This window comes from Bombus huntii, chromosome 7 (genome assembly GCF_024542735.1).
Source record: "Bombus huntii isolate Logan2020A chromosome 7, iyBomHunt1.1, whole genome shotgun sequence".
Classification (NCBI taxonomy): Eukaryota; Metazoa; Arthropoda; class Insecta; order Hymenoptera; family Apidae; genus Bombus; species Bombus huntii.
Genome location: NC_066244.1, coordinates 11,892,867 through 11,916,757, shown reverse-complemented (window position 1 = coordinate 11,916,757; position 23,891 = coordinate 11,892,867). Strand labels below are relative to the sequence as shown.

General features: G+C 37.3%; 1 protein-coding gene across 35 annotated transcripts in view; it reads right to left on the bottom strand.

Moving 5' to 3' along the window:
- Positions 1-6,796: 6,796 nt before the first annotated feature.
- LOC126867306 (calcium/calmodulin-dependent protein kinase type II alpha chain) overlaps positions 6,797-23,891 on the bottom strand; it is a 147,116-nt gene continuing 130,021 nt past the window's right edge. For 8 of the 35 annotated variants that reach the window (XM_050621630.1, XM_050621632.1, XM_050621633.1 and 5 more), the window contains 6 exons: positions 16,997-17,155; positions 11,015-11,077; positions 9,262-9,337; positions 8,721-8,815; positions 7,969-8,086; positions 6,797-7,582 (listed from right to left, as the gene is read on the bottom strand). In XM_050621630.1, coding sequence (XP_050477587.1) covers positions 7,450-7,582; positions 7,969-8,086; positions 8,721-8,815; positions 9,262-9,337; positions 11,015-11,077; positions 16,997-17,155 — 644 coding nt within the window. In that variant the 3' untranslated portion in view covers positions 6,797-7,449. Of the gene's footprint in view, positions 7,583-7,968; positions 8,087-8,720; positions 8,816-9,261; positions 9,338-11,014; positions 15,115-16,996; positions 17,156-20,997; positions 21,151-23,891 lie in introns of those variants that run through there. The other 27 variants (XM_050621643.1, XM_050621647.1, XM_050621650.1 and 24 more) reach the window with 8 other exon arrangements.

Sequence of the window (23,891 nt, the reverse complement as noted above, 5' to 3'; positions counted from 1 at the left end):
TTAATACTGAAAAAAGAAAAAAAAAAAGGAAATATACAAAGGTGCTATCGAACTATATTTTCAATCGTATCCCACAAGATTTTGTGTACACGGCTTCAGATCACGCGCGACGCCATGCGTCGAGCATTCCGGAAGAACGATTGGGAGGAACTTGATTCGTATTTTTAATATGTTTTTTCTGTTTGCTACGAGTCTCACGGATTATGGCTGTTGTTTCAGTCCGCATTTCTAAAAACTTTCGGCTGACTCTTGAGTTTTCACCTGTACGGTGTGTGTACTCTTCTAAAACGCGGCACCGAAAAATCACTGTAATAAAATCGTGCATACGCAGCAATCGGCCGGTGCGTGTGCGCGCGTGAGCTTACAGCGAGCCGAGTCGCTGTGTCGCGGTTTCTCACGTAGAAGACGATTTTTCATCCTTAAACAAGACTTAATAGTTTAATTACACTCTACGGCGATTAACCGCTAAACTGTCGATTGAATTCGGTAATTCGGTTGTCACGGCTCTACGCCGTACTTTAAATTTGTTTTATCTTTCCATTCTTTTCATAACGCGCCCCACGGTCGATTCTTCCTCTGGCTCACGCGAAAAGGCGTGCGACTGGCCATTGTAATTTAACGTAATTTAACGTGAATTTTCGAACTTTCAAATATTGAAACTTTCAAAATTTTCGAGCTTTCAAATATTGAAATTTCGGAATTTTCAAACTTTTAAGTATTGAAACCTTTGAATCTTCGAATTTTCAATAAATTAAAATTTTTTTTATCCTTCGTAGATCTCTACATCTTCTAATCTTTTAATATAATAATTTTTTGGTTTCCGAATCTTCGAATCTTCCGATCCTCAAACTATCGAATCGTAGATCTACATTCGCATTGTTCCAAAGTTTTGAATATATTTCTTTTCTTTTTTCTATACAGGATTACCAGTCGAAAGCAACACTTTTTCGAGCGTACCACGATTACACCCTCTCGCTTATCCCCCTTTCTTCAACGATAACGACCACGACAACGCTAAACGAAGACGAGAGCGAAGCAAGAGAGGCAGGATTCGAATTCCATCCTCTAATTCCTTCTGATCACTTGGATTTCCTATTCGCAACGTAACAATAGGAAACGAGTTAACTCGTTCGAATCAGCGCGAACGATAAACGAGCATGTACAATACAATAACGAGTTTAGTCAATTGAAGCAAAGAAGATCTTGAAGATCGTACAGAGAGGAAAGTAAAAGTGTGCTTACTTGGATGATCGTTAAGTTTATCGTATCATGCATGATTAGAAAAATCGAACGGATATTAAATCCAAAGTATATCATCAGACGAACGGTCTTGTTCTACCTAATTCGTTTAAAATCTCTTGGAACGATCGAATATATCGAAGAAAAATGCGAACGACGAAAATGCCTCGTTAATCGATCTTCTTCTCCCTTCCTTTTCAATTTACTTTACTTGCAGACATTTCACGATTTTTCATCTTGTATTCTACCTTAATTTCCTCAAATCATCTTTCCAAAACGAAATCATTTCTTCCTTCTTCAACTTCCCCACACGAATCATCTTTGTAACATTATGAAAACCACTAACGATGCAAATTCTCCAAATCACCTTTTCAAATTCAAATCGTTTCACCCGAAATTCAAATTTCATTTCACTTCAAATTCCCCAAATGATGTTTCTCTCGTTATAAAAACCACGAACGATACCGATAAATGATATCCAAACGACCACGCGCGTACCGCTACTTAAAGTAAAGCAGATCTTGCTGAAAGTAGCTTCTTCGAGGCGAATGTCACGAATGAATGGTCGATCGCGCGAATTCTAATCGATCTTCTACCTCGTGATGTTTTGTGATCCGAGAAAACCGCTACACGAGTCCCTCGAACGATTCTCACACGAATAATCGGTATTTTTACTTGTCTTCTTCGATGAATTCGTCTTTTCTTCTTCGTCTTCGTGATAGATTATTCAGGCTGCAATGAAGCGAAGGGCGAGAAAACGACGAGAAGTTTCGGGTTTCTGACTAAATCGACTTTAAAGTGCAACGTGACGAATCGAATTGCTTGATAAGAAGTGAATGATCGAAGATGAACTCGGAGAAGTTGTTTGCGCGTGTTGCAGCGTAATCACGTAACTAGAATTTCGTGGACATCGAAAAGAAAGAATTTTGAAGATATACGACGTTTACAAAGAAGAATTTTCTTGCGAGAAATAAGAAGGCTAATTAACTGCTTCCTTTAACGAACAGATAAAACCATTGAGGATCAAACATTGAACATTTCAAAGGATCCTACCAACGAAAAAGGATAAAGAAAGCAGAGAAAGAAGAAGAAATGAACAAGAAGAAACGCTCCAACTATTAATCGACGATTAATTTCCATGTTATGTGGAGCTACTAAAGAAAATTGAGAATTGCCGACAAACACGATAACAATTAGAACTTTCGGTAGACGTTGCACGGAATGTGAGAGAACTTTATAGAACAATTAACGCTATTACACACTAAACTGTATTTTACGTTTAACCTACAAGAGAGTATCATACTAACGAGACACCGGTGAAAATGGTTGCTGAACTGGTTCGAATTTCTATTCAATTATTATTTCTTTTATTAGAAACAACGACTTTCAGCAAAATCCGATGCGGGCAAGCGAGACACGTCCCTCCGCGTTAATAATCATTCTTTCTTCTATTTCCTTTATCTTTTATTCGTTAATATTTTTCCCCAATTTGGTTGTCCATTTTTTATTCTTCCCTCTTTCTTCTTCTTTTCTATTTATTATTTAATAAGAAACAACTTCGTAAATAACGCGCGCGAGCGAGCGTGTGCCATTTCCGTGACTTTATCTAACATTCTTCAACTTCCCTCGCAATCGATACTTTATCGATGTATAATTGGTATATCGTGTTTCATTTTTACTCTTATTTTCTTTTTCTTTGATCTTCCGTTAGCTCTCCCGATCATTTTAACGATTCGTAAACTATAAATGTGTATATTAATGAAGATCGTCACGTTTTATTATTCCTATTTCTTCTTTCTTTCACATTTTGTCGTTTGTCTTCTTTTCTCAAGTGTTACACGCTTCGAACATACTTTGTTACGCTTTCTTTTCCATTTGGTCTTGCTCCTTTGGAAATCTTACTCTTGTCTGTGATTATCTATTCTCTCTGGAAATCCATTCGTACGTCAATTAAGAATACCTTTTACCGTAGGAAACAAAATCGGACCGTACAAATTATTTTTCTTTCTTCGTACACGCGCTTCCTCTCTCTCTCTTTTTCTTCGATTCTATTTACTTTCCTTTTGGTTCATTCATTTTGACTTTTCTTCGACAGTTTTTCCCGTGCTCCCGGTTCTATCCCTAACATACTGCTTTCGCTCGGCAATAATTAATAATAATTATAGTAATAGTAGTAGTCGTAACGTGTAATGATAATCGTGTAATAACAATGATAATAAATCAATAATCGTATTTTTTGTTCTTTTTTTTTATACAACAATCACACGTAGAAGCGACGAATTAGAGTAGTAGAAATAACTATTCCTTAAGTTTTAATTTTCTTTATGTTTATATTTATATTTATAATATAGTATCTGCAATATATTAAATCGTTTGTTTTTCTCTTTCAACTTCACTCGTCTTTCCACCGTTTCCTCCACCGCCATGCATTCTTCGCTTCGCGTTCTGCTATCTGCTATCAATATACATACGCGGTAAATCGCGGAGTGCGCACGCGCGCAGGCGTGCACGCGCGTTTTCGAGCGTGTTCGATCGTGCAAACCGATCCAACGCTTGATCGACGTTCAATTTAATAGTAAATCAATCGCGAACAATGTCGATCGATCGTTTCATTCGAATAATATGATAAAAAACGAAACAGATTAGTATCTTGGACGAAATAAAATTACACGACATATATTCGTCTTTGAAATTCGTTAGAATCGGCACAGTCGATCATTAAATCGAACGAGTATTATAAATATTACGTAAATAAATATTCTTATAAAAGAAATAATTCGATGCGGAAGAATTAATTAAGATTAACAAAGTTAAAGGAAGTAGAACGAGTCGCAAATCAATGAACGATCATTTAAAATAATCGATGACGTCATTTTTCGAACGCGAGAGAAACGCGCGTATCACGAATTTTCGCGCGTCTGCACGCGTGCGCGTACATACACGTATCATAATATATATATTATATAACAAGATGGCAAAAATGTTCCTCCGATTATTTAGTTTCTCGCGGATGGAGAACCTTCTTCTATCTTTTCCTTCACCATTCTCCCTCTTCCCCCCTCCCCCCTCTTCACCGAAAAACATGTATTCATATTTCTTTCCTAGGTAATCTTGTTCATTTATATTTATATATATAATATATATAATCGATTTATACTCTCGTAAAGTCGTATTTAATAATTAATTAATTAATCAATTAATTAATAGTAGATGTACGAACGGTGTAAGAAAGATTTATCGTGTGTTACATTTTTTTTTTTTTGCTTTTTCTCTACTCTCTTTATTTTTCCTTCTCTCTCGTCAATTGCTCCTTTGTTCCTCTTCCTGTCTCATTTTCCTCATTTCCTTCTTCTCTGAACGAAGGTGTTCATAAATCCGACGAAAAAAGTGTCCGATCGCAGATCACCTAAGTTCCCCGTGTTTCTAAACAATGTCCGTTGAGATATTATATTTACTTTACTCTCGCCGCTGCGCCGCGACTTCTGTTTCTTTATCCTGCTCTTACTTTGTCCCTTTCGTTCGTTCATCTTCTTTCTCGTCGACGAACGCCAGGAAGTGGATCGATCCTTTCGTGCACGGCCAATGCGCACCGAGCTACAAACGAACGAAACCACTTTCGTTAATAGAACTCGGTAAAATTTCTATCGATCATTCCTTTCTTTACCATTTTCTTCTTTGACCCTGTATATTTCGTGGTTTGCAAGGGTTTCCCTTATTTCTCTTCATTTCTCATTCTACTTTTTGCTCGTCTCGTGGTTCTGTGTTCGACGGCAGCTCGGCAACGAGCACTCGGCGTTTCGAGATCGATTTGGTAAAATGAAACGTAACGCGGGAACTGGCGGGGCGCGCGTCGCGGCGCCCAACTTATGCGTCGCACCAGCCGCGAAACTGCCTTACGACGATGAGGTAACAACGTTTAAACATCGCTCTTCTCTCCCTCTCGGACAAGCGCGGATTAAGGGGGGAGCTGGGGGGCTATAGCCCTGGGCCTCACCTTTTTACGGACTTCGCTTTCAGGAAAAATACGTTTTATTTTACGACTATAACGACAAACTAGCTCGTTTATCTTAAGGAAAATTAAAAAAAAAAAAAAAAGAAATAAAAGAAAGAAAGAAAAGAAAAAGAAAATAGTTATCTTTCGAAAACGCATACTGAAAAATGTTTAATATAACTTATTACAAAATAAATTTTATTTCGCATTTACGGTAATTTATTTCACTTTAACCCCCCTCCCCAATTTTCTTTTTATAATTCTCGAACTATCGCGCGTAATCTCTATGTTGCGTATGGTTATACGTGTGTATACGCGAGCGTATGCACCGATCCAGATAATCATCTCTAGCGAGTAGCTTTCCTTGTTCGCCACTTTCGTCGAAAGCATATCGTTCAATTCGAGCCCATTCGCTTCGAGCATACTCTCGACGCTCGGTAAGCGTACATACGGTATCGTTTATAATTACACGTTATCGTTTATTAATTATACTAACAGTTTGTAACTTTTATTAATCTCTTCTGCTTTTCATCCCTCCACTAATTACACACAAGATTTTCTTGGAAACAATTCGTTAAATAACTCTAACTTCCATATATATGTATATATATATTACTCCTCGCGAATTAAATAGAACGAACGAATGCGCGTTTTCGTACATTCGATTAGAAATTATCAACGATACAGCAGGTACACTTTAGAAAATGTTTTAACGAACGCGTGTCTGTGTTTCCTTATTCATCGTGCGGTTTTACAAGAGAGAGCACGCGCGCGCGCGGATCTACTCATGGATTTCTCTTTTGGTTTGCCTTTTCTTTTTTCCCGGTGTGTCGTCGTAGCGAGAGACGAGAACGAAAATTAGAAGAAAAAAGTTACAATGGAAGATTGTTCTGTACAGCGACTATCGTACGAACTAAATACGCGTTGGATGCCGACGTGCCGGCGCCATCTCCTTCGTCGATCGCGCTATCTTCTCTCGCCGTGTGTGCCATTTCAACGATTATATTCGGTTCTCCGTGCAATCACCGATATATACTTCCGGTCTTCCATTCCCTGGTTAAACGCGTCCTTTCCGTTCGACGTTCACCGATGACCTTTCACGATGCTCGGCATCGATGCCAATGGAACACCGTTTCGCCCCATTTTCCATCTTTCCTAGATTTTCTTCCTTCTTAGATCTCGATTCTCTTGTCTTTCTGATCTTCAGGATTGCGTGACGGCTTGTTCTGTCCCTTCTTTCTTCTTGTTAATTTCTTATCTAAGGTATTTTTTATGGGTATTTTTATATGTGCTTTTTCTTGTTTAGGTAGATCTTTGGATTCGATCCTTTTTAATTTAGGAAGTTGTTAAGATGGTTCCTCTCAAATATTAGACGAATATAGATGGAATAAAATTGTTCCTTGGTACTATACGATTTTCTTTTGGAAATTGAGACGGTCGTTTAGTTTTACAGATCTTATAGAATTATCTGTTTTCAGTCATGGTTCTTGTTTTTAAATTCTTTGCTAGTCTTTTATTCAAATCTCTCATGCCTATTGACGCCTCTAGAGACGTATTTCTACCATGTTCTTTTTTTTTTTTTTGTTCTTTCAAGCATCTGACAAATAATCTTATACTACCGACGACACTTAAGAAGCCTTCAAGTATCTCAAACAGTACCCTACACCGATGAAACATCTTCATCGTACCAAAGACAGAACAGTGCTCTTCGTAACACGCAGCTCTCTTCTTCAGCTATAAAACTTGTCTCTTATTTCTTCATCCTCTTCTTTTCCGAATCACCACGAATCCACGGAAATCGTTCCCTATCGAGGCCGATGCACAGGTCACGGTGCTTCGTGGTAAGTACGCTGAGCAGGTACTGAAGCGAGCCTCAACATATGTCTATCTTGACACTTTCTCGCTTTTCCCGTTCCCTTCCATTTTGTCGCGCTTAATACTAACTATACGCGTGTTCACGTGTCTACGTGTATGTACGTGTTCTATATGTGTGTATATTGTAGATCGATAAATAAATAAATAGATAAACGATCTTGTTACATATTTATCCATTTATCGGTATCGAGAGAAGTGTGTTTGGATTGAAGTGTGGAGTGTGCTCCAATCGCGTGTTCTTGCACGGTTGGTTCGTTCCACGCGTCGAGGCGATGAGCGTCCACCGACACATCGGCCCTTCTTCTACTTCCCCCCTTTATTCCTTTTTCCTCCGCCACCTTGATTTACTTATGACTGTAGGAGAATGGCGATGGCCCTGTGAGCATGCTTCGATGGAAATGCACGTTCTGCCATTTGTTGTCCCTCTTGTGCCACACGCGGCTCTCCTCGCTCTGGTGGGTATGCGCTACGCCTTGTCTGCAAAATACGCAATCACATGTTCATAGAATTTCACAAATTTGTCTATTCTTACGCGTATGACGTTTACAACGTGTTTTGTTAATGGTGAAGTTACTCAAGGGGATCTCAAATTGAATAACCTTAAGTTAATTATGAACGAATGAAGTAAGAAAGAAATTCGGTATAGGAGAAGATGTATGACAAAATATATAATGCACGGAGTAAAACACGTTTCATACAAAACCGTTTACATCTCCAAGAATATCTATATATAGAATAGATCTATAGAATTTCTATGAGAAATTAAGAATTGATCATTTTGACGAGTTTTTGACCGCACGTAAATTTCAAAAATAAATTCGGCGTACAGGAAGATGGTATGTTTGAAGACAACTATAACTCACTTGTCCATGTACTGTGTCAGTCTGACGTACGCGATGCACGCGGCGTCCTCGCCCAGCAGGTGCACGTGGGGGTTCAGGATCGTCGTGTTCACGGCTTTGCAGTGCTTCGCCAGAACTGCTATGTGTTTAAAAAGCAAAACGCTCGTTATTTGTGAATATACACGTTCGTTTATATACCACTGAAGCTGTCATTGATAATTTCAACGATAAAAAAGGATAAAAAAGTAAACCAAGCAAAAGAAGTGTCTTATTAATTTCCATTCGTATCTACGAGCATTTTATCGTTCATAATTGACAACACATAAGATTTTTCAAAAATCATAGAGAGAGATGTACATTTTGAAATTATTCTAGCATTGAACGAACAATATGAATATTCTAAAGAACGATATTAAAACACTTCTGTAACTAATATTTTGGTAAAAACGCTATCGACTGAAAGAAATTTTGTGCGTTCAGTGTTTATGCTAAACATAAAGATTCATAAAATTAATGGAAAGTGCAATAAGAAGCTGCATCGACGTGAAATTCGACGACCAATGCACCGATCGATCGGAGATTTTAACGCCTGGATAAGAAACGCGATTACATCGCGATTACGCCACGTTCGTACGGGGGTAAGAAAGCAAGGACATGACACGACATACAGCAATGAAGTGGAACAAACGAAACGGAGGTACAACGTAGACACAACGGTGCGGTGCTTTGTCAGCGCGGTACGATTAACAGTGATGCAAATGAGTCATAATTACCATTATCAAAGTAAAATTTGTGGAAATCCATTCCCTCGACTAAATTACCTAAAGCCTCTGGCTCGAACGCAGTCAGATGTGGATCACAGATTTTCCTGCAAGCGTAGGAAATATTAGAATCCGAATATCCTTCATTCTAACTTCATTGGGATGCAGTGAAAGCAGAATATTGATCAATCGATAATTATCGATAAAACAGTATCAACTATATTAAAATACAATTTTTATAATTAAATTAATTAGAAAAATTTATATGATGTCACCTTTTATATGAAAACGCAGTTTTCATTATTCTTTCATTACTCTGACAAATTTGTTCTCTAAAATTTTGTTAATACAATGATTCGTTTCATTTTTAAACATTGTATCATAAAGAATCTCTTCAATGTCATTTTGACGCCATAATGAAATTTCTTTACTGACATTTTCACACTTTGATAAATTTTTTTCGTCACAATTTGATACCGTAATCAATTTTTCCGACGACTTCTCTTGCTAATTTCATATTTCCCCGAAATTTATCCATCATCGTGTCACTTACGTGTACGCCTCGAAATCTCCGATATTGATGCTCTCGATCAGCTGCTCGGTCATCTTGATGATCTCCTGACGGCGTGCTGGAATCGTCAACAGATTATCGATCTGTAGGGACGGCGCGATCGGCGCGCCCGATCGATCTCAACGAAAAACAAAATAAAATAAAACGATCAGGGCTCATACCGACACATCGTACGGCACAACAGTCACATGCACGAATCTTTATCAACTTCTACGTCCTACGCCAAAGACTTTCTTATCACGTACTTTCTTAATACGTAATATATAGGTATATATAATATACAACGATATATCACCCATTGGAGTCGTCTCAAAAATCAAAACGTCACATTACCTTCACGTATTCACATCCAACAATCTCTATCTCAACGACTCTTTTCAACTAATCAAAAATATTCTATCGTGATTCTATCAGACTCCAATGACAACGATCCTCAAATGATCTTATAAAGACAAATTCCTTCCAGACATTATATTACATCTTCAAAATATCTTCTATAGAATGTCGCTTAATATTATTATTCACAATAAAAGTATAATTCAGACCAGTTAGCAAAGAAGTTTAGATAAGTGAAGATTATTTGAAACGATCATTTGAGAATCGAATTTTTATTCTCCAAAGTGAGCTCCCTTTTTCCATTTGATAAGCACCGATTTCCAAAAGAGTTATACCTTCATAGTGACCAAAGGACGAATACTTATCCAATAAAAAAAAAAAAAAAACAAAAAGACAAGAAGGACAATAAGAAGGAAAAAACGATGCAAACCGGTGCAATCTAGTCAAATGGAGGCGATCGAGCGTGTCTCGTCGTTGCACACGTCGTTTGAGTCAACTTGTTCTCCTAGATTCCATGGTCGCGTCGTTAGGGTCGTTCGATATGTTCGACGCGGCAACGACGAGAATTTCGAGGACCTGCGAAAATTCGTCGCACCGGCGACGAGAAAGAAAAAAATATCGATTGTTCGACGAGCTCGTCGAGGAAAAAAATGATACTGCCGTTGTTCTCTCGTTGTTCATAACCGCTAGAAGCTTCTTGGTTCCTTGAAGAGTAACTCCTCGATAACTGTTCCTTTTTTTCTTTTCATCATCCACAATCAATCGTTCGAATATAATTATCACGTGGTAATAATCTTCGTTTCCCTTTCACCCACGATATGGAAGATTTAAATGATCGAATGGAGAGCGCGAAGAATTTCCGCGCGAGTTTCAAATTTTATGAAGAAGATATATTCAACTTGAATTCCTAGTGGCGTTGCAAAAAATTCATAAATAAAAGCATCAATATGGTTAGTTGTACAATTAATTGATCATGATAACTTTGATCATTCTTCTAATTCGTAATTTCGTATAATACGATGAAAAAAAGCAAAAGAATTTTATTTAGCCCGGCGACCACCACCGTGAGCGTAACCACAGTGCCGTAACTACTCTACTGCGCATCAGAGCAAGCGAGACAACAGATATGTATAATACACGTTACGAAAAATTCGTGATGTATGAAAAAAGAAAAAACAAAAAAAAAAACGTATAGTACTCAATGGCATCCCGAAAAGGAAAGCGTTTCTCTCCTCTCGTATAGACGATATCGCTGATCTGTTCGATGATGGAGAGAATGAAATAGAGATATAGATAATAGACATAATCGATATATGTAGAATATAGATATAGAAAGAGAGAGAGAGAGAGAGAGAGAGAGAGATTTGAGAGATGTGAGTGAGATAGGTTCTTCCGTTACCTGAACACTGGGAGTTCGTCGAGAGCTGGCTGCAGGTCTTGATAGGACACACGATTCTTATTTCTACAAGCAATATATATATAATATATACATACACATATTTATATATAGATACCCTTCTTTTTTCTTAAACATGTGTGCTTTTCTTATTTGCTTTCTTTTTTTCTTTACTTTTAACAATTATACGGCTCGTTTATCGCAGCAAAATTCTTCCTGCGTGTTTCAAGCGTGATTTCGCGGAAGATTAAGGTCCGCGGGGCGATTACTTCCGGTTTTGTCGATCATGTTATCCGTTTGGGGTATCTCTCGTTCTTTTTTCTCAGTTTTTTCTTTTTCCTTTTTTTCAGAAAAAGAATAATTGCAAAGAATTGTCGATTCGAACACTACTGATATTTTTCCTGCTTTTGTTTCTTACTTTTTTATGATTTTGTGTTTTTTAAATGATGTTGAGAGAATGATGTTGAGAGAAAAAGAAAAACGTCGCGGAGCTTAATCCCCGCGCAAGAGGATTAACCGTCTCCTCAGGTCCCATCTCGTCCTTGAAAGCATTTGCTCTTCTTGCTGCAACTTCTTCCCTCTTGTCATTCATTGCAACGTGCCTTTGAGATTCTTCGTTCTCGCTGGTATTTCGAGATTATCGTTTTCGCGACAGATTTTCATTTTTGCTTTTGGTAAGCTTCTTTTCCTGACACTGTGCCACGTTAAGACGACGTGACGCAACGCGTTGATTTTGAAGGAATTCTCGAACGCATTTGACACGCGCGATTTTCGTTACGCTCGAGTAAGCGCGATCAACTTGGCTGAGGAATCGGTGCGCTCGATTCTAGTGATTGAAACGATGATATCGCAAACGGTCGTTGTAAGCCATTGTTAGTATCTTACGATGCACCGTAGGTGATTCATCGATTTAATTATTAATCGACATTATTTGAATGACTAGCTTTGGAAGAAAATTTTACAGAATGTCGTAGAATATTTAATATAAGAATTTTTTTTTGTATAATTTTCTATAATATCATTATAGAAAGTGACGTATTGTACTATTAGAGTAGTAATACGATAGTATTATAAAATGCAATATTATTTTATAATATTATTGTAGGATATTATAAAATAAAATTGCCGTAGAACAAGGATATTAAGTTTTTCCATTGAAATACAAATTTTGGCAAATATTCATGTACTTCAAAATTTATGAAAAAGTTACTTCATAATAATTAACGCGTATTAAATGTAGAACACATAATAAGGAATTTAAATTCGATTGAGAAAATATAACAAAAGAAAGTAAGAAATCGATTTCGAAGTAGTATTAGATTGTCAATGATCAGACATACGTTTCACACGATTCGTCCCTTTTTAAAATTCCAATTATTGTCAATGAATCACCTTATACGCGTGCACGTAATGCAGATGTGCACGCGAGATATAATATATCAGGTTTCTTTCACCTTCGGAGCGTAAGAAAAAGAAAGAAAAATAAAAAGTAATCGATACAGAAACAACGACACAATGGAAACGAAGATAGATACGCAGAACGAGATACGTAGCTTTTACAGCATCGCCAATACGACGATAAAAGCATATTGTCCTCATATGCATACTATATGTATGTTACGAGAAGCGTCCAATAAAAAAGTAGAAGCTTCGAACCATTTATAACTTGCACCTCCTACGCACGACATTCGTTTTTTATTTGTATCTTTTTAACAAAAAAAGGAAAGTAATTTGTTAGGCGAGAGACTGCTGCCCATTAAAAAAAAACATTCTTCTACCAGCAGACTAGCTTAAAGTAATGTAATTAACTACGAAGCCTGTCCGATAATTCGTTTCGTTTCTCATACAACACAACGTATCGGGTTTCACAAGTTTATTGGTACGTTCACAGTTTGCGCCTACACATGGATTACACGTGGATTTATAGCGTGGGCGACAGCCTAATTAATGTTTCTACGCGGGTAAAATATCATTTCTATGTCGATCTTTTGGTATATTTCATGATTTATTGCCTAACCCTTAATAATACTTTTTCCTTGTCAATAACATTTGATCGATGACGACCCTTTAATGCATTCGAATTTGACGAAGAATATTTTCTGCATTAATCGAAATTATATTTAAATTAATAGAATTAAATTTACTGCGAAAGGGTACAAGGTGCTTCATTTACGAAGTAATTTAAACGAATTTTTACTTATTTTTCAGTGGACTTGGATTTGACATAGGATGTTTCCTAAATCGATCGATGATAATTACACCTAATATCAAAGTTTATAAAACTCTTCATTATTGTCGAAGGTATTTTTCAGGCAAATTGAGCATCGAAAAGAAATGAAAATATTTCCTCGCGTGTTTAATATCATTTAGTTGTCAAAATTAAAAATCTACAAATCTCTAACGTGCCTACAATTTGTCTACAAGTAGGATACAGCAAATAATTACTGTGAACAATTCAAAGAATTATTTCAATAAATAATGTTTAACCTTCTTTTAAATCATCTAATATCTATTTAACCTTCAGTGTGAATTTTAGTACTAACAAAATATATTTGTAAAGCGTTTTAACATTTCTTTTATGGGGAAATGATATTTTACGGGCGCCTGCTTGCGCATTAAATTCTACGACGATATATAATACAGGGCGAGTAATGAGGGACGCACAAAGACAATTTCGATTCGCGAGAATTCTGTTCGGTTCGCATGCTCCGTCTCGTACAACGACGATTGTCAGAGCGTGTGTTTGTTCGATGTAAGAAAAGGGAGGAGGAAGTATCTTAGAATATCGGGATTATTAATTTTTCACGAAGATTCTAGTAGTACGAAGGTCAAACGCTGCGAGACGTCCCTCCACGACGTTGCGTGCCTGTCGATGTGCTCCTTGTCCGATCAAAATCGATACTTACTACTTGCGGGATGCCGTCCAAAATAAAACTGTGACTACTCGCGACAGAAACCCCATGACACGATGAAAATTGAAATTTTGACTTCAATTCTCATAAATGAGCTTTAGAATTATTGATAATTATATTATTATTGATGTTAATAATTAATATTATTAATAATTTGTCAATCATTGACAACAGTCTAAGGATTATTACGTATAATTCTATTAAAGATCTATGGAGGAAATTAAGGATAATTTTATCGTGTCACGGATCAATTCAACGAGGTCTACTAAGAAAAAAAATTATGGCATCCATAAACTGGGAATATCCAAAAAAGGAACGATTTTGAAAAAGCAAAACAAGAGACATGCGGAGAGCCTGTTCGCGACACCGTACGATTCTCAGAAACTTCTACAAAATTGATCTTTCACTAACAGTTTTCAATAGTTATATTTAACAAATTTTTCTCTAAGTCGGTGTCTATATTCAAATTAAAAAAACCATCTTCGATTCTTCTTTAACCATTTCACACTCGATGTCGAGTATACACAATGTTGCATACTTAATACTTTGATATGTTAAAACTAGTCTTCGATTTTACTGTTATGTCTTCTGTACAAGACAATCCGAAAAATTGTCTTTCTATTTGTTATAATTAAACTGCGGTAAATTATGTATTTACTTTAAGAGATTCCAAAACGAAAACGCACACAACACATGCGCTAGGCAAAAATACGTAAAATATTGAAAACGTAGTATTCGTTACGACATTATGACGATTCCATTTCTTTATTATGCACAAAGACATAAATTTGCATAAACATTCGTCTTCTCGCAATGAATGAAAATACACAAATTTTTCCTACCGACTACACGATTATTCGAGCTTGAACGGATCTTAATTACTTTTGAAAAGGTAGAAGAATCTCGAAGAAGCGAAAAAAAAATTGGACAAAGTGAAAGAATCGAAGAAAAATCTTCTCGGTGGTGATAAAAGTTTTATTATTTGATCGTGCAGCGTCGCGAGACTCGAAAAACTTCACGACAACAAGCAACACCGCTTAAGCTTCGAGCAGGCTTCCTCGTCCATCTTATTTTTCGACTTCTCAGCGACCTTACCGGCGTTGGTGTTCTTCTTACCATCTTCTGGGTCGCACCACTCGGCTTGACCGAGTGGCATATATCCAGAACCGCCCACGCGTCGAATCTCCAGTTCTGATATGTTTTGGTTCCATTTTTTGTTTTTTTTTTTTGATTTTTATGGTTTCATTCCAGATTCGTTTTGGAGTCGTATGCATTTGGAATTCAAGGCGGCATGCCAGCGATGCGAGCAACCGGAACATGCAGAGAAACACACACATGGGGAGAAGACGGGTCAACGAACACCGTTTCATGCAAAAATAAAAAGGGTGAAAAAGGGCTAAAAGGCCGTTTCTCCTCTGGCCAAAGCGGTATATGGCTCGGGTTGGTTGGCTGAGTATGTTGTATGGAGCTAAGCCGAAGAGATGAAAGATTAATGCATCGTTTTTGAGCAAAATCGTAGAGTCGGAGCAATTTAGGGAATTAATTTGTAACTTGACAATATCGAAGATCTTTTTGGCGCAAAGATGCGAAGCATCTATCAACGCTATGACTTTAGAAACAGAATCTGAAATAATTTGAATCATCTTTAGGTAAGTTTGAGCTACTTAAACGTCAATTGAAGTTATTCCAGACAATTTTGAGTTGTGTCACTTGCAGCTACCGAAAGTTTGAATTACTCTTAATTAAACTACTTTGAGATAGTGCGACTTTCAGTTACTTCTGATCGATTCTTCATCTAGTAGACTCAGTCTATGCAACTTTAGTTTATTTTTAATCAATTTCAGTTCGTATTACTTCGGGTTTTACGAGCTTGAATTTCTTCTGACCAATTTTGGGTCACTTTAAAATCAGTTTTAACAACATCAAGATAATTTCGGACCGATCTCGGGTTTAGACATTTTGGATGCGACTTGAGGGAACTGTGACGCGAGTTTTAATCACTTTGAATATTCGAGACTATGCTGATTCTATTGGAAGCCAATTGTAAAACACGTTGTCGTCGAATTTTAATTAACATTGACGTAAACTATTCGAAGAATTATCGAAACATCGAGTTTGGAGAATGTTGTGAGAACGTTGTGAGATACGTTTTTAGCCTGCTATTTGCCAATGTAACGTGAAAGTGTCTTCCATTTGCGAAATGGCAGCCTGATTTACAGGCTTCGCCGCGATAAATGCACTTTTGGCTATTACGGGAATCAATCAAGCCGCACAATGCGGCAGCAAGCGCGTTTCCGTACAATGAAATGCATTATCGGCGACCATTTCATTCAACGTGACACATTCTCTGCAATTCCATGGAACTCGATCGCGGAGAACTCAAAACATCCAATTTTCATTCGAAATCCTGGAAATTCATTAGCTCCGCGAAAGAAATTACCGAATCGTCACTTACAGTTCCGTTTCTCGCCTAATTTCTAACGAAATTAGAACGACCATATTTAGTTAAATATTTGATTAACGATGCATTAAATAGAAATGATCGCCACTAATCAAAAAGATCCAAAAGTTGATAAAAGTGAAAATAAAGAGGATGAATGAAAGAAAGCTTAGAAGAAAGATATATAACAAATCAGTGCTGTATTGTAAAATGGAGAATTTCTAAATGACGTTATTATATTCAAAATATTGGCAAACTTTAGCGACGAGTCAACTCGTCTTTTCCACTTAACGGATTCAAATACGTTTCTCGAAGGTAGGAAAAATAATAGAAATAAAACTTTCTCATCCGAATAAGAAAATTTAAGAAAGAAAAAGAACAGAAAATTAAAAGATTTTTGCTAAGACTTTTGTACATAGGAAAATTAAAAAGAAGATTCTTCCCGCGATAGGTCACATGAAAAATTTCATCTACGAATAGCACTGTTTTATAATTGTTGTAATAAATACTGTTGTAATAAATAAATTGCGACAGTGGAATGGAAGAGTGAAAGCAGCATTGGTGTAAAGGGGAGAAAAATTGAAGGTAACCAGAGAAGATAGCCACAGTTAGAGGTGTGAAATGTATACAGACCGTTGTTCGATGAGTCGTAGCGTCGCGACGATACCATGGGCGTCGCCACGTGGTTGTTGCCGATGTAGACGGCCGCTGGCGAGGATGGTGAAGCGCCAGTCTGGCTGTTCTGGCTGTTGCTGCTGCTACCACTGCTGCTAGCACTTCCTGCGCTGCCAGCTAGTCATGCAACCAACCAACCAAAAGACGAGCTACTGTCAGCCTCCGAACAGCTTCCTCTCGGTCGCTTTTGGTCGCTTTTTTTCGTATCGTTATGATTCGATCGTTGCACTCTCGTATGTATTCAAATGCAAATAACTTTATCCAAATTAAATTCAAATTAAGACAATCGTTTTAAGGGTAATTTTTAATAATGAGGATAAAAAAATGGTACGTTCCAATGGTTTTATTTAACCGTTATAGCAGTATGTATCGAGGTTGATAATAGCGATAGATTTTAAGATAATGAATTTGAATGGAACGAATCAATAATAGAAGATTCATAATAGAATTCGATTGGATTTGCTTTAAAGTCGGGCAGCTTTATTATCAGAGATAGTTATTCTTCGTGGGATACACCGAGGTTTCATTTGCAGAAATAGTAACGAATTATTGGATTAGATACGTAGATATTCGCGAACGTGAAAAGAAATTGAATATAATTATCATCAACGATATTAAGGAAATTAGGGTTCGCAGGAAAATGGTAATGTACCATTGGGCTAGGTTTATCGGTATACACAAACGTAGAAAGGTGTCGAATATAATTATCATGGAAGATTTAAGTCTTTTGTAATGTATTACAATGTATAGGCAAATAAATATATAAAAATATAAATGAATTCTAAATATCTAAATGGTTGGGCAAGGTAAATATAAATACGAGATGGTGAATGTGAGGATAAAATTCAGGAGAAGCTTCGAACAGATATTTCTATTTAAATCAACATTTGCAAATTAAACTTCTACGAGAGTGCAACGAGCTGTCGTTGAGAGAATACCAAAAAAGAGGAGAACGAGAGAGAAAGAAAAAAGAAACGGGTGGAGAAAAGAGATAAAAGAGAATAGGGGAGATAACAAGAATGAAAGAAAATTCGTAATCGGAAGCGAAATTGGCAAAATGCAGGCGTTTACGAGGTGGCTCGCGTGAACGAGCTTCGCATAGATCGAACAAACGAGTACAAAGTGTCAGACACTCTGCGATCGTTTCGATCGTTTCATCTAGATCAGACAGTACTAGGTGAAGCGTCGACGAGATTCCAATGAAAAAAGCGATGCTGAATGATCAGGCGAATTTTTCGTTGGACCTCGTTGAGCAATGATTTGATCCATTTCGATAGAAAAGGGAAGATTCGTGTGTATGTGTGCGTAATATCGAGAATCGAGAATTGGTGCTGTGTAACGTTCGCATCTATAGTGAAAAATGGCGGACGAAAATGTTAAGACGGCAAAAAGTGGCGGGGGGAGCGCAAGCATCAAAAATGGTTTGTGAATAAATCTAAGGCACGCGAAGCGTGAGAATATTCGGTAATTTGACTTCGACCAAGTACGTGGCCAAAAGAGATAAAAAATTGTAGGGGAGAAAAGAAAAGTCCAAGTCATGCTTCGACTCTAAGAGGGACTCACCGATTTCTGCCTAGCGAGTCGGTCTTCTGTCTTGTTTCTGCTTTGGTAAATTGTCTTTTGTTGTTTGAACGATACACGAGCTTAACGTTGTTCAATTTCTCAGTATAGTGGTTTAATGCTTGAGGGGCCATTTACATTTGAGAATTGTAAAAATTGATATCGTCGTTATTTTTGGTTATTTTCGTCGTTATTTAAAGGAGGATAATTAGAGAGAAGTTAGTTCTAACCAGATATCAGAGATCAATATAAAAAGAAAAAATGAGGAAAACTTTCATTCGCTTAACATTGGAACTAATGATTTGTAATATATTGTATTAAATATACTATCTACAGATGATTGTGTTTAAGATAGTTTAAGGAAAATAAATAGATCAATTTACAATAAAAGTTATTTTGATATAATGCATGTTGTTAGCAATTATAAGAATGAAAAATGTTTCGTAATTCTAATGTTAAACGAATAATCTTACGAATCCTCCGAAACAATTGCGTTTACTTTGAAATTATTATTAAAACCCTTTATTTAGAATAGTTTCATTCGAAGTTGCAAAATTTGGTCCTTTAAGCATTATGAAAGAACCACTACTAACAAAATTACCTTGAATCAAGGTATTGAAATATTTTTACAAAACTTTGCTCCTCCATGCATTGCTAAAAACATCGAGGAGCTTTCGATTCAGGCAGAAACGGTTCGACCGCGACAGAAAATCTTACCGATTCGTCGGGTAGGGCTCGTTGGCTGAATTTCAGTATCCTTGCCTCGTATCCTGCGCCACGAAGGCGCATTTCCGATAATAGCCGCAAAGGGAGTCTGCAATTTCGCAGGTCTCTGCTGGGACCGATCGTAAAGAAACTTTTATGCACCGATAAAAAAGAAGCAAAAACGATGCTTCGTAATATCGCGACGAGGGTTCGATTATTCTCGTCCCGTTCACATTCCTTTTGTACGTCATTTCGAATGCATAATACATAAAAAGTAGAAAGAAGAAAAGAAAAAGGGGGAGCACAAACGTTTTCTATTATTTTTCTACGATTCTTTCTTCGTTTCGTCGCACTTCATTCAGCATTTATTTACTTCGCTTTCTATGTGCCTATATAGTTTCTTGTCTTCCATCTTCTTACTTTTTCTTCGTTCAACTCTGACATTTTTAATCGAGATTAGGTTCCTTCGTTCATTCGAACATTGTCGTGATTTTCTTTTTGAAACGAGTTTCGATTGGACAGGACAGGCTTCGTAGAAATTCATCCCTGACTTATGGATCCTTTGTTTCCTTTCTTCGACAATCGAAAGAGTATAGCGTTTAAACAGCAAATATCCCTTAATGTTTACTAATATTTTATACAGTGGATAAATTCAATTTTCTTAAAAATAGAATTTTAAAGTTTGAAAATGTAAAGTTTGTGAGTACCAAAATAGGTGGACCTTTCGATCTATAAGTAAATCATAGATGAATAATTCCTTATCCTTGTTTTTATTCTTCGAACGATGAAATTTAAAGCAATCGACACTGGCGTAGGCGGAAGTGACAAAAACTTTTCTCCACCGAGAGCCGAAAGAACGGTAGAAACGCAAGGGCTAATGCCCGCGACCTTTTGTTCCGGAAACGCCATAAAAGACAAGAGTAATTATCCTTATCACTATGGCGCACGTAAAACGTTGAGGAGGGCACGGATATTACAAACTGCGGAGACATTAACCTTCTATTCTTCTCTAGCCAAGATTTTACGACTTTACTGCTTTTTACAGTTTATAGCTTTGACGATTGTAACTAAAATTTCGTTTCTTAATAATAGAAATTCAATTTCGTGAGTGACAAATGTATCTGAACTTTCTAAATTTCAGTAGACTAATCACAATTGATATTTTATATAATTGATAAAAATAATATACATATTTTTTGACATCTATCCTATTATACGATCGTATATCTCAGTTTATTTGGAATTTACGATGTTTTACAATTAACAATTAATAAGAAATAAATCGTTGAAAGTAACTGCGTTATTCACAATTCTATCGAAGCCCGATAGACTCCCGCGTTTCAAGTTCGGTTTAAATAAAAGTTGAAATGGTAATAATTGAAAAGATTTAAAAAATCCTCTTCGTAGAGGAAAATTAACAAGATAAGAAAACAGAATTTTTTACGCGAAGAAGAAACTCAAGATTAACATCAATGTAAATATCTTCAATATAAAGTCAGAAACAAATATGAAGTCGAAATACATAACGTAATATTAAAGAAAAAATATAAAGTCGAAATGTATAACGCAATTAAAAAAAAAAAAATAAAAAGTCAGCCCCTTCGGTAATATAAAAAGATATAAAAGTTTGAAAGTCGTCTCGAAATCGATTCTACCGTACTTCCCTCTCGGTGCGCTCTCACCACCCGATTTACCTTGTGCTCCCTGTAGGAGTACCGCGGCTAATCCAAGGGGGTTTCCCTGAACCTGGTTCTGGGCTTGCTTGTTCGTCTGGCTCGCTGCCATTACCCTGGAGAACGCGGACACGGCAGCGGGACTGTTCGGAGGTGTGCCTTGGGAGGCGGGGCCTTTGTCGAAGAGTTCGAATCGCACCGATTAAAAATACGTCGAATAATTTTATAAAGGGCCAACCAACACCAGGATCATGTGGCCCAACTCAACACGAGATTCCACAGAAACAGCTTTAACGGGGACATTTAGCTAGACCGAGTCGCAATTGGGTCTATCGAGATTAGATCGGACGAAACCAGTTAGAAGACGATGGATTAGAACCATTTTAAATTAGTCTTATTCGGGGCACGTGGCTTTTTTGGAATTATTCAGAGGTTTTAAAAATAGAAGCGAAGAACGTGTTGATGATCAACACTTTTGCTGCCAAACTCATTCTCTCTCTTTGGGAAATTCTTTGCTTTATTAGAATTTTTATTGCACCTAACGTATTATCAAATTTCCAAAGCTCAGAGAGTAACAGCACGAAATATTTTCTTTTTAGGTGTGAAAACACGACAGCAATGGATATGCGACGGCGAGACAGCATCAGCGAAAGTGCTAAATAAGAGGATTAGTGTTAAAGAAGATCGGCGCCAGGAGTTACGTACTGGATTTTGTTATTCGTTAAGCTTCTTTACGGCTTTTGGAGATAGTTAATATCATTAATTAATTAATTAGATAATATAATTAATTCGTGAGACAATCTTGTTAAAAGATGGCGATGACATCAAAATCACTCGACGAAGGTTCAGTTAGATAGAGTCACGAGTCAGTCTGTTAAGTGTTAATCACTCTTGTGTTAGAAGACGATGAACGACGATGTCCAAAAGGTAATATTGAAGAAGATTGTATGTGATTACGAACACGAATCAAACGAAGAACACTTCAGACGATGATTAGAATCACAAACACTTTCGTTAATAGAAGAGGTGGCCAACAATGAGAATCCCAAGACAACTGCGTTAAGTCAGTCTTTTTCTAGTGAACATCATATCATATATAGCCTTCTATATATATGTATATTATATACATTACTAGCGAAGATCTATTAGTGTACCTTCAAATTCTTTTTAAATTAACAATACTAAAATACACTTCAATAATCATAAATCACCCACGCTATTTCTATGCACAATCTTCATCGAGTGTCGCGAGAACTGACTCAACGCGTTTCTTCTTAATTCCACAAAATCTATCAAAAAAAGAACCAAAAATATATTCCAATAAATTTTCATCTCCTTCAATTACAACCAAAAGAAAATGGTAGAAGAAAAAAAATTGAGAGAAATACGTTTAGGCGATGTGAATTCCGTGGCCTTTCGTTTCAGCCTCATCTGCAGTGCGTTCGAGAAGCGTGACACGAGCGCGTTCGAGCGAGTTAACAAACGAATTCCAACCGGAAAACTGTGGCCACCGGCGTGGTAGCAGCAGCGACCTTTGGCTAAGTAGAACGAGAATAGTTACGCACAGTCACGATAGATTCCCGTCCGACATAGACACGGTTTCGCGACTGAAAATAGATCCAGAAAGGCTGGCTGGCGATCGTGACCTAACGTACGTCCGATTCGAACAGAGTCGGAAGTTCGTTTTCGCGTGGGACGTCGCCATTAATCATCCAACAGCCTCGGTATATACCCCTCGAAACGACCAGAAACCAAATCGTCGATTTTAAGAATGAAAATCGCCATTCTCTGGCTATAGCCACAGATCGTTGTGTCGTTGCCAGATATATGATTGGTTTCACCTGTTTGTGAAGAAGGATTCTAGACCTAGCGAGAATTTTTGGCGCATCATCGACGCGTTACGAAATTTCGAAAATGTCTTCAGAGGCTTCAGAGGACGTTCTAAAAGGCCGGACTTTTAGATTTGCTTTGAAAGAGTGACTGGGAATGAAAAGCCGAACAAGATGGATCGAAGTTTGTTGGACGAAGTTTATTGGAGGTACATGTTGTTTCGTAACGATCATGGTGCACGATGAATCGTGTTGTAAAGACTAAAAGCTTTTTTCAGTTGTTGAAATAAAAATGTGTAAAACGGCTGTAAAGCAGGAATAAAATAAATTAATAAATATAATAATTCTTTTACTAGAACTGTCGATTAACTGTCTGTAAATAAAAAATAATGCTAAAATGTCAAATAACTGACTGATAGACTTTACAAAATCCAAAATTCTATAAAAATTCCCATAATTTTGTACCTATTGAGAATATGTTTATACATTACGAAACCGCCTGTACATCCAATTACGTACATCTTAAACAAACATCCACCGATTCACGATTATTTTGACAAAAAGATTCAAAGAGGAGAGCCCCATCAACGGTCCTCCTAGCGCAATAATCACACAAAATAAGTCCAAGGCTCACCATAATTATCAGGCTGCTTCGATGAACCCGGCAAGCCAGCGGTGACCGACATTTCGAAGACTTCACCTACTGTCCCCTCCGAAACGCATTTATCACTATCACTCTCGAAACACACTGCTCTTCTTCCCTTTTTCACCGAAGTATCGAATAAAAGCGCAAGGCTTGCAATCGTAAAAAATCACAAGAGAGATATAAACGATGCTTTCAAAGGCCCTCGGTTCCGCGCGAAAGGGAGGAAAATTGAAGATCGACTCGATTTTATTGCGCTCCGCACGGCCGGCTTCGAGGATGGCCGAACGAACGGCGCGAACTGCTGCCAATCTATTTTCAAGCGGTGCCAAGCGGTCAGGTATTTCCGTTGACAGCGCGACACGCGCGTTCGGACGAGTTTACTGCGAAGATTTCACATTTTCTCGCTGGTCATCGCCGCCATGCAAAATTCCATATCTGTT